This window comes from Equus caballus, chromosome 9 (genome assembly GCF_041296265.1).
Source record: "Equus caballus isolate H_3958 breed thoroughbred chromosome 9, TB-T2T, whole genome shotgun sequence".
In the NCBI taxonomy this organism is placed as follows: Eukaryota; Metazoa; Chordata; class Mammalia; order Perissodactyla; family Equidae; genus Equus; species Equus caballus.
The window spans coordinates 36,569,273-36,581,902 of NC_091692.1; the positions used below are offsets into that span (position 1 = coordinate 36,569,273).

Below are 12,630 nucleotides of genomic sequence, written 5' to 3' on the forward strand. Positions count from 1 at the left end.
ATATGTTAGAGATAGTCACTGAAATATTTGATACAAACATGCAATGTCCTACAAAACTAGTCATGCACTTATAACACCTAACAGTTGTACCCTTGATCATCTATACCAAAAAGTAAAAACCTATGTTCACTCAAGAACTTGTACACAGGGGCCGGCCTGGTGGCACAGCAATTAAGTGCGCACGCTCCATTTCGGCGGCCCAGGGTTCGCTGGTTCGGATCCCGGGTGTGGACATGGCAGCATTTGGCAAGCCATGCCGTGGCAGGCGTCCCACATATAAAGTAGAGGAAGATGGGCACGGATGTTAGCTCAGGGCCAGTCTTCCTCAGCAAAAAGAAGAGGATTGGTAGCAGATGTTAGCTCAGGGCTAATCTTCCACCCCCAAAAAAAGTACACAAATATTCATAACACCTTTATTTGTAATAGCTCAAACTTGGAAAAGATTTAAATGTCCTTCAATGAGTGCACAGTTAACCTGTGGTACAGTCATGCATCACTTTATGACCGGGATATGTTCTAAGCAATGCGCACTTAGGAGATTTCATTATTGTGTGCATATCAGAGTGTACTTACACAAACCTATATAGTATAGCCCACTGCTCCCAGGCTACAAACCTGTACAGCATGTTACTGTACTGAATACTGCAGGCAACTGAAACACAATGGTAAGAATTTGTGTATCTAAACATATCTAAACATAGAAAATATACAGTTTAAAAATATAGTATAAAAGATAAAAATGGTACACCTGTTTAGGGCACTTAGCATGTATGGAGCTTACAAGACTGAAAGTTGCTCTGGGTGAGTGAGTGGTGAGTGAAAGTGAAGGCCTAGGACATTACACTACTGTAGACTTTATATAAACACTATACACTTAGGCTACACTAAACTTATAAAAAATACTTTTCTTTCTTCAATAATAAATTAACCATAGCTTACTGTAACTTTTTTACAATATAAACTTTTAAATTTTTTTAACTTTTTCACTCTTCTGTAATAACACTTAGCTTAAAATACAAACACATTGTACAGCTGTACAAAAATAATTTCTTTCTTTATATCCTTATTATGTAAGTTTTTTCTACTTTAAAAAAATTTTTTTTTTTTTTTTTTTTTTTACTGTTTAAATTTTTTTTTAAAAAACTAAGACACAAACACACACATTAGCTTAGGTCTACACAGGGTCAGGATCACTGTCTTCCACCTCCCCATCTTGTCCCACTGAAAGGTCTTCAGGGGCAATAACAGACATGGCGTTGTCATTTCCTATGATAACAATGCTTTCTTCTGGAATACGTCCAGAAGGACCTGCCTGAGGCTCTTCTTGAATAGGTGTCACTCTTTTCAGAAATTTATCCATAGTGGTTTGCTATGTTTGTTTATACCAGCATAACCACAAACATGACAGTAATGCACTGCACTACAACTTTACGATGGCTCTATTATAATTTTATGGGACCACCATCATATATGGGGTCTGTCATTGACTGAAATGTTGTTATGTGGTGCATGACTGGACATCCATACCATGGAATGCTACTCACCAATAAAAGGAAGCTAACTATTGATATACATACAAACTTGGATGAATCTCAAGAGAATTATGTTGAGTGAAAAAAGCCAATCCTAATAGGTTACATACCATATTATTCCATTTATATTACATTTTGAGATGACAAAACTATGGAAATGGTGAAAAGATTAGTAGTTGCAAGGTATTAGAGAGAAGGATGGGAAAGAGGCGGCTGTGGCTATAAAGGGGAGCATGACGGATCCTTATGGTGATGGACTTTTCTGTATCCAGACTGTGGTGGTGGCCACACGAATCTACACAGGTGATAAAATTACATAAAATATATACACACAAACAGAAGTGCATGTAAAACTAATAAAATCTGAATATGTTCTGTGAATTGTATCCTGGAAAATATCCTGGTTGTGCTATAGTTAGGAAAGATGTCATCACTGGGGGAAACTAGGTGAAGGGCACAAGTAATCATTCTATATTGTTTCTTACAACTGCTTGAGTCACATGTGAATCTACAATTATCTCAAAATAAGAAGTTCAAAAAAAAGGCAGGAAAATATGTTGGAGACATTCATTCAAACATTTCAAATTAATAAGCAGACCCCACACTCCTCTCAACTAAGGAGTAATTAAATAAACACTCCTCAAATGGAAGAAATGTGGGAAGAAAGGACTAAGATAATAGTTACTATCTATAGAGGAATTTTGTAAGCCATACTTTCTCATATCAGAATGAGATAAATAAAGATAGACTCAGTGAGATATGCTATACTTAATATCTGGAACAAAAAGCAAGATGTAGTTCATAAAATTACTACTAATTCCTAGATTTCTCAGTAAACAAATGAGAAGAAGAGAAAGCCAAGCTTGATGTATTCACCTGTTCAGTCAAAATTAACCTAAAAAAAGTAATCCAGTTGAGTGTCTAAGAAACAAGATAGGATTCTGACTTTGGTATCTTGCAAACCCAAAGGTACATCCAAACCCTAAGGGAGAGGAGGATATGCTTCTTTTGGTTGCTTCTGAACTACCAGATCTGGTAGCAATAAAACTGACCTCAGAATAAACTAACTGCAGTGTCCCTTTATTTTCACTGTCTACTGATGCTGCCTCTGTTCTAGGGCTGTACTTGCTTCGCATGTAGCATCAAGTTCATTGTTAGCAGAAGCTTATAAGGCGAGGTACTACTATTATATTCATTTTTGATAGGGAAATTGAGAGGTCTAGAGAGTTTAGATTAATAATATACATGTTTTAATAGATCCATCACAATTTTAGGGGTTTACTAAATTTTAAATATTACTAAATTTTAAATAGTGAGTTACCTCTATTAACATTTGTAAGTTTTTCTGTTACTTACTTAGCTGCTATAAACATATAGACATGAAAAAATACAATTTTTTATATTGAAAGAAAAAACTTTTTCTGCTAGGCCACAAAGTAAACAAAACACCAAATTGTGAAATGTTCCTCCTAAAACATGTTTATAGTAAGTTTTATCTGAAGTAAAGAAAAAAATGACACAATTTATTACAAGACATCAAAAGGAAGATCTACTAGACCTGAAAAATAAGAAATTCATCTAAGCAAAGGAAACAAAAAATAAAATCCAAATTCCAAAAATGTTCAGAGTTCTAAGCGAAAAAATCTATTGGAGGGGCCAGCCTGGTGGTGCAGCGGTTAAGTGCACACGTTCCGCTTCAGCGGCCCGGGGTTCGGTGGTTCGGATCCCAGGTGCAGACGTGGCACCGCCTGGCACGCCATGCTGTGGTAGGCATCCCACATATAAAGTAGAGGAAGATGGGCAGGATGTTAGCTCAGGGCCAACCTTCCTCAGCAAAAAGAGGAGGATTGGGAGCAGTTAGGACAGGGCTAATCTTCCTTAAAAAAAAAAAAAAAAAAAAAACTATTGGAGATGGTCACATTCATCTGTCAAATTAATGAATAATTGGGCTATTTTTTTATTTTATTTTTTATTTATGGTATAATTAAATACCCTCTATCCCCAAACTTAAGAAGGGAAATTATAAGAAACGTTCCAAATAAGCTATTTGGTGCTTATGAGCCAAATAAAAGATCATCTCTTTCCCCTTTGTCCAGGTACCCAGTCACACTTGTTTAACTTGGTATTTTTCTATTCCAAACTCCAGAAGATACCCTCTCACCTCTGCAATTGCCAATTTGGTCAATTCACTGTAGTGAGAAGGTAGGACAACATACAGTAGTCTTCTTATATCTGCAATTTTGCTTTCCATGGTTTCAGTTACCTGCGTCAACCATGGTCCGAAAATATTAAATGGCAAATTCCAGAAATAAACTCATAAGTTTTAAATTGCATGCTCTTCTGAGTAGTGTGATGAAATCTCATGCCATTAAGCTCTGTCCTGCCTCGTACATGAATAACCTGTCTGTCCAGTGGATGCACACTGTAGACACTATCCACCTGTTAGTCACTTAATAGACATCTAGGTTATCAGACTGACTGTTGCAGTATTGCAGTGCTTGTGTTCAAGTAATCCTTATTTTACTTAAAAATGGTCCCAAAGCATGAGAGCAGTGATGCTGGCAATTTGGATATGCCAAAGAGAAGCCATGAAGTGCTTCTTTTAAGTGAAATGGTGAAAGTTCTTGACTTAATAAGGAAAGAAAAAAATTGTATGCAGAGGTTGCTAAGATGTACAGTAACTTTTATTACAGTATATTGTTATAATTTCTTTATTTTTAGTTATCGTTTTAATCTCTTACTGTGTTTAATTTATAAATTAGACTTTATCATAGGTATGTTTGTATAGGAAAAAACATAGTATACAGAGGGTTCAGCACTATCTGCAGTTTCAGGCATCCACTGGGGGTCTTCCAACGTGTCCCCCAAGGATAAGGGGAGACTACTAGTGATTTACAGTATACATTAATTAAGAAGACAATCTGCAACCTCCCTATCAAAATTTAAGATTTTTGAGCATGCGACACAGATCCACGACTGACACAGTCTTTGTAATCTTCAAACTTATGTCCTATGCTCCTCAAAATAGTGCTATCTCAAGAATGCAATAGAAACCTACCCATTGAAAGACTACTTTTTCCCAAAGAAAAATCACATTTGTACCAATATTTCTAACTTTGCTGATTCCTTTATCCCTTGCCTTCTTAATCCTAACTTTCTCCAGCCTAACCAAAAATCTAATGAAGGCCCCAAAAAGATTAGTGAATAAGAATACGGACTTGAGAGACACTTCAAATCTGGGCTTACTCATACATACCATAGATTCAGTGTACAATTTCCTCATCTGGAAAACGAGGAAAGCAAACTCTATCTTAGAAGATTATTTTGCATACTAAATGACTTAATATGTAATAAGCCCCCAGCATTGCACCTGGCAGGCTGTAAACCTCCAAATATGATACAACAATGATGAGGATAATGCTGAAGGAGGAAAGAGGACAGACAGAAGCTATTTTTCCCAATTATTTCTTAGGAAGTTAGGGTCGAAGTTAAAGTTTATTCAAGTCTTGGCTCTCACCTTCAGGATATTTACAATATTTCAAGACTATAAAGTCAACAGAATTCAGGATAGATACCTTCCCAGACACGTAAAGTCCAATTTGGAGTGTTTGGCTATTCCTCAATAGCATTATCAAGAGGAAATCGGTAGAGGAGTGAAACAATTATTTCTATGAGGTAGGATGTGGTACCATTAAAGAGCACAGCACTGGCAATCAGGAGGCTGGGGCTCTCATCCAGTTTCTTCCTTTAAGTGGCTGAATAATCAGAGCAAGTCACATTCCTCCTCTAGGCCACATACTCTCAATCCCCCAATGAGGAGTTCAGACTAGAAAATCTCTAAGAACACTCTTTTTGTGAGGGAAAGGAAAACAGGTGTGGCATGAACACTGATGTGATATATAAATGGTAGCTCCAATGTTCTGGTCTTTTAACTGTGCAGTGGCCAGATGCCAGGGAAAAGCTGGGCATCTCAATCACTCCATTTGCTTTCTTCTTCCTGTTGTGCTCCATTCTTCCCACCCTGTCTTATCCATCCTACAGCTCACAACCCCAACCCAATAAAACCTGGTCTCTACCACTAAGAAGTAAAAGTGACCTCACTGAAATCTAGTAACTCAAATATTTATACCCAGTCACAAAGAAATCCAAGCTTACCATTCTCTTAAATAATTACTTCAAAAGGAGCAAGGCAAAAGCAGAACACAAAAGAAGAGCAAATTTGAGAATTGAAGAGGCAAGGCCATATTTTTCTGGTTCAAGCAGAAAAAGAAATTTATAATCCACAGAACCCCAAATAAACTCAAAACGATGAGTGACACAAGGATTAAACAGAAACTATTTAGAGGTGGAGGTAAATAGATTACGGGAGAAAGTGATCACTCCAGGTCAAGGTCATTCACATTTGAGAGGTTAAGAATGCACATGAAAATATTTATAAATAAGATAATGTGGAAGATCACTAAAAGGCTAAAATGAGATAATATATTGTAAAATCATAACTGGCTCTTGTTGATTTTTATTAATAAGTCTGAAAAGAAAATGATCATGGCTTAAGCAAAGGGCTAGTACAGTGCTATTGACTGTATTCCACCTCGCCAGTGACTCCTTCAAGGATGGATGCATGTCTCAGTCAGACCAATGACAATCACTTCAGGATTTCTGGTAAAATACTAGAAAAGAAAGCATTCTTTTTATTGGATTTGAAGCTGGGAGTTACCACATGGAGAAGACCTTCCAACCTTTTCAAAACCAATATTCCTGAAGCATGAAAGCCCCTATGGCTTTCAATTATGAGTACTATTAAATTCTTTTTTTGTACTTAAAGCAGTCTATTATTGATTTCCCTGAGTAATACAACTAGGGAACCTTTATGTATGCTGGGCTTTCTGACTAATCAAATGAATTGTAAAGATGATTATTTAATATTATAATCCTTGATATGAAAAAAAATGACAAGATACAAAGTAATAAATGTAACAAGGGGTGAATCCATAGAATCCTATAGCAGGAAAAGTATTTTTGGGTCATACGTATCACGTTATCCTGATAAAATATATGCAGATGTCATATTTTAATACAAGAATGTGAAAGGGAGAAGAGAGTTGCTAAAGATAGCTGGGAAGGATTTTAAAGGTAACAAAGGAGACAAGAATAAAGTCTTCCAAAGGTATGTGCGATAGTTGAGAAGCTATCAATTGAGCACTCTATCTAGCATTCTACTTCTATTATGAACTCTAAAATGTGCAAAAATAACCTGTGAGCCTACCAAAATGCATATTCTAAGGATCCCCATGTAGAGATGACTATTAATAGATTTGGAATCGATGACCATGCCCATCCACCTCTTCATCCACTCCAGATGGAGAGACTACTCAGGAAAAACTCTGAAAAAGACCATTGTCTCATAAGAGAGGGAACTTTTGTAGGCGTGTGGAATATTTTAAATATCAACTTGTTAAGAAACGAGTTTTCAGTCACTTACTTGTAGTAGCAACTTTCAAACTGAATCCTGCAACTCATTAGAAGGGTCCTGCATCAATTCAGTGAGACTAAGTTTATGCTAAAAATAAGAGAATGTGCAGTATGATACACATATTAAAATTGATGTTGTTTATGAAATGTTTGTTTCAGGGGTGTGTGTGTGTGTATGTGTGTAAGTGAGTGAATCTTGTGTGTATTGAGAGATGATGGAAGATATATTTCTTACTACAAGTTGCAGTCACAAACGTCTGAAAGCTACTGGCTTAGATCTAGAAAGAGAAAAGTCTAATATAGAACCCTCCAAGTGAGATCTTCAAAAATAAGTCTTCTACTGAACTATGACAAGCTCTAGAGGGAGGAATCATTAGACCTTATAAGAACAGATTCATCTTTTGGAACAATTTCTGAGATCTATAGGACACCTGGAGAAAAAAAAAGTCATGAAAACAGTAATATAAACTTCATATATTTTAATACAAAAATACTTTAAACTGGCATATTCTTGTCTCAGTCTCAGCTGCCAGTACAAGCCTTACCTGAAAGTGTCTTTTGGTAAGAAACACACTGATGTCTCCACAAAGAAATGGCAGATCTCTCTCGATTCTGCAGTCCATTTAGTCTTTCTGCTAGCCCGCCTCTGTTTAATGAATAATATATATATTAACTGATATATAAATATTATAAATACATATAAACATATATAACATACATTTTTTTTTAATTCAGTAAACTACCTATTTTCAGAGAAGTCAGCAGCTCCTAAGACATCTATGATCTCAAGACAAATCAAGATCAGTTGTTAATCATTATTATGATCACGTGCTAAATAATTTATCAATCTCTTCTCTCACATGATTATGTACCAGTTCACCGATCATTTTACAACATTATTTCATTTTATTCTAATAATATCCCTTTGAGGTAGAAAGAACAGATATCAATACCCACCACATACATGATAAAATCAGAGCTGAGAGAGAGGTCAGGGAAATTCTAGCTAGTTGAGGAAATAGTCATTGAAACCAGAAAGGATTTAGCACAGTGCCTGACATTTAGTAAACCTTCAAGAAATGCTAGTCATTGATGTTACTGATTTTGCTATAATTTTTACTTGCACCCTATGCTTTTTCCACAATGATTAAAAAATCTTATTTTAATACATATTGAATATATTATCACTACTATGAACTTTGTTTTCCTATAGGCACTAATTATTTCTGAATATGTGTGTGTGTAGTATATATACTAACAAATTAAAAAAAGTTTTCATAATCACAAATATGCTAAAGAATCTCTACTTTACATATATGTCTACCGCTACGTTTTATATATATATATATATATATATATATAAAACCTTTTCTTCATATAATTTCATTCACATGAAATAACTCATTTATACTCCCCCTCTAAACAACACTATGAAAGTAGGTCCTACTGTCATCCTCATCTTATAGATGATAACTGAGGCACTGAGACATTAAACATCTACAAAGGTGAGACATCTTATAAATGGTGTACCCTGGCAGTCTGTCTCCAGAATTATATAATAAGCTTAGCCTCAGTAATATAGCTACTGCCTCTTAAAGAGTACTACTTAAAAAATACTCATAATAAACACAAGAAAAAAAGCAAAATATTGCATTCTTTTCACAACGATCTGAATAATTATTTGCCAAATGTTGGTTTTCAGTCCAGTGACTTTAGAGTGGAGAAAAAAAGACAAACTACAATCTGAAAGCAATATACGGTTAGGTTAAGTCCTAGAATCCCACAAATAAACTGTAGGAATTATAGGACAAAAGGTAAAAAGCAAGAGTAAAAGCGAACACAGAACAGTTCTCTATATGCAGAAGTATCTGGATCCTAAGACAGAATCAGTATTTCCAGCTTGGTTTTAGTCATTAGCAGCTACACTGATAACTACAGGATACTTCTGCTCCAATCTGCCCAGAGAATTCCTGCAGGGAATTCCGATCAGATGCGTCAGAACTTAGGAATGGAAAATACCATGACCTTTAATCAACAATCATAATTCTAGTAAAAAGCTACTCCACATTAAAAAAAAAAAAAAGTCACACAGGAGAGGTTCACGAAGGCCCTACTGTATTCATGCAAATTAACCTTTTCTTCCTTCCAGTTTTACTGAGGTATAACTGACAAATAAAGTTGTAAGATACTTAAAGCGTACATTGTGGTAATTTGATATATGTACACACATTGTGAAAGTATTCCCCCACCTAGCTATTTAAGACATCCATCACCTCACATATTTAAATTTGGGGGGGGGGGGATGCGAAAATTTAAGTTCTACTCTCTTAGCAAATTTCAATATACAATATAGTGTTATCAACAATAGTCACCAGGCTTTACAGTAGATTTTTAGAAATTACTCATTTTAGAGATTAACGTGTGTACCCTTTTACCAAACTCTCCATATATGCAACGGCCCTGGCAACCATCTTTCTATTCTCTGTTTCTATGACTTTGACTTTTTTTTGGTTTTTAGTTTCCACCTATAAGCAATACCGCGCAGTACTTTTCTTTCTCTGTCTGGATTATTCCACTTAGCATAATGCCTTCATGGTCCATTCGTGTTGGTGCAATTAGTAGAATTTCCTTCTTCCTCATGGATGAGTAATATTCCGTGGTGTGTGTGTGTATATATATCTTCTTTACCTGTTCATCCACTGGCTGAGACTTAGGTTCTCTCCATATCTTGGTGATTGTGAATAATGTTGCAATGAACATGAGGGGTACAAATATCTCCTTGATATTCTGTTTTTATTTCCTACGGATATATTCCCAGAAGAGGGACTGATGGGTCATATCCTATTGACTGATAGTCATAATTCTAATTGTTAATTTTTTTACAAACCTCCATACTGTTTTCCACAATGGTTGTGCCAATTTACAATCCCACCAATAGTGTACATGGCTGCCCTTTTCTCTACATTCTCAGCAACACTTGTTATTTCTTGTCTTTTTGATGATAACCATTCTAACAGGTGTGGGGTGATATCTCATTGAGTTTTGACTGGCATTACCCTGATGATTAGTAACGTTGAGCAGTTTTTCACAGATGTCTTCTTTGGAAAAGTATCTATTCAGTTCCTCTGCCCATTTTTAATTGAACTGTTTTTGCTGCTGTTGAGCTGTATGAGTTCATTATGTATTTTGGATATTAACCTCTTATCAGATATATGATCTGCAAATATTTTCTCCCATTCAGTAGGTAGCTTTTTTCATTTTGTTCATGGTTTCCATTGCCGTGCAGAAGCTTTTTAGTTTGATGTAGTCCCACTTGTTTATTTTTGCTTTATTGCTTTTGCTTTTGGTGTCAAATCCAAAAAATCATTGCCAAGACCAAAGTCAAAAAGCTAACCCACTATGTTCTCCTCTAGGAGTATTATGGTCTTTCATTCAAGTTCTTAATACATTTTGAGTTGACTTTTGTGTATGATGTAAGATAGGGATCCAGTTTCATTCTTCTGCATATGGCTGTCCAGTTTTCCCAACACCATTTATTGAAGGGACAATCCTTTCTCTATTATATATTCTTGGATACTTTGTCAAAAAGTAATTGACCATGTAGGCAAAGTTTTATTTCTGGACTCTCTATTAGGTTCCATTGAAATATGTGTCTGTTTTTATATCAATACCATACTGTTTTGATTACTATAGCTTGGGAATATAGTTTGAAATCCAGACATGCGATGCCTCCAGCTTTGTTCTTCTTTCTCAAGATTGCTTTGACTATTTGAGGTCTTTTGTGGTTTCACACAAATTTTAAGACTGTTTGTTCTTATCTGTGAAAAATGTCCCTGGAATTTTGATAGGCATTGCATTAAATCAGTAGATTGCTTTGGGTAATGTGGACATTTTAACAATATAATTCTTCTAATCCATGAGCAGAGAAAATCTTTCTATTTACTTTTGTCTTCCTCACTTTCTTTCACCAATGTCTTATAGTTTTCAGCGTACAGGTCTTTCATTTCCTTGGTTAGATTTATTCCTGGGTATTTTATTCTTTTTGATGCAATTGTAAGTGGGACTGTTTTCTTAACTTCTCTTTCAGATAGTTCATGATTAGTGTATAGAAACACAACTGATTTTTGTATATTGACTCTGGATCCTACAACTTTACTGAATTCATTAATTAGTTCCAATAGTTTTTTGGTGGAGTCTTTAGGGTTTTTTATATATATATCATCATGTCACCTGTAAATAGAGACAGCTTTACCTCTTCCTCTGTAATTTGGATGCCTGTCATGTCTTTTTCTTGATTAATTGCTCTGGCTAGGACTTCCAGTATTATGTTGAATAAAAGTCAAGAGAGGGGCCGGCCCCATGGCCAAGTGGTTAAGTTTGCGCACCCCACTTCGGCAGCCCAGGATTTCGCAGGTTTGGATCCTGGGCGTGGACATGGCATCACTCTTCAAGTCATGCTGAGGCGGCATCCCACATGCCCCAACTAGAATGACCCACAACGAAAAATATACAACTATGTATTGGGGGGCTTTGGGGAGAAAAAGGAAAAATAGAATCTTTAAAAGAAAAAGTCACAAGAGTGGGCATCCTTTGTCTTATCCCTGAGTATGATGTCAGCTGTGGGCTTGTCATATACAGCCTTTCTATGTTGAGGTACATTCCCTCTATAACCAGGCATTGTTGAAATTTTTTTTTTATCATGAATGGATGTTGATATTTGTCAGGAGCATTTTCTGTATCTCATACAGATGCTCATACGATTTTGCCCCTTCATTTTGTTCATGTAGTGTATCACGTTGATTGATTTGTGTATGCTGAATCATCCTTACACCCCTGGAATCAATCGTAATCGGTCATGGTGTATGATCCTTCTAATATACTGCTGAATTTGGTTTGCTAACACATTATTATGGATTTTTGTGTCTATGTTCTTCAGGGATTTTGGCCTGTAATTTTCTTTTCTTGTAACATCCTTGTCTGTTTTTGGTATCAGGGTAATGCTGGCCTCATAAATGAGTTTGGAAGTGTTCCTTCCTCTTATATATCTTGAAAGAGTTTGAGAAGGATTGGAATTAATTTTTCTTTAATTGTTAGGTAGACTTCACCAGTGAAGCCATCTGTTTCTGGACTTTCCCTTGTTGTGAGGCTTTTGATTACTGATTCGATCTCATTAGTAGAAATTGGCCTGTTTAGATATTCTATTTCTTCCTGATTCCATCTTGGTAGGTTGTATGTTTCTAGGATTTATCCATTTCTTCTAGGTTGTCCAATTTGTTGGCATATAATTGTTCATAGTATTGTCTTATGATCTTTTATACTTGCATGGTGTCAGTTGTAATGACTCCTCTTTCATATCTAATTTGAGTCTTCTTTTTTTTTCTTGGTATGTCTAGCTAAAGATTTGACTGTTTTGTTTATCTTCCAAAAAAGCCAGCTCTCAGTTTCACTGATCTTTCCTATCATCTTTTCAGTTTGTATACTATATATTTCTACTCTGACGTTTATTATTTCCTTCCTTTTACTAATTTTGGGCTTAGTTTGTTCTTCTTTTTATGATTCTTTGAGGTGTAAAGTTACTGTTACTGTTTACTGTTTTATTAAGTTACTGTTTATTTGAGATCTTTCT

General features: G+C 35.6%; 1 protein-coding gene across 41 annotated transcripts in view; it reads right to left on the reverse strand.

The window, feature by feature from the left end:
* SPIDR (scaffold protein involved in DNA repair) overlaps positions 1 to 12,630 on the reverse strand; it is a 472,172-nt gene that overhangs the window by 299,750 nt on the left and 159,792 nt on the right. For all 41 annotated transcript variants that reach the window (XR_011421318.1, XR_011421317.1, XR_002810355.2 and 38 more), the window contains one exon: positions 7,550 to 7,650. Coding sequence is in view for 36 of the 41 variants with exons in the window: in XM_070221582.1 (XP_070077683.1) it covers positions 7,550 to 7,650 (101 nt within the window). In the remaining 5 variants the exon portion in view is untranslated. The remainder of the gene's footprint in view (positions 1 to 7,549; positions 7,651 to 12,630) is intronic.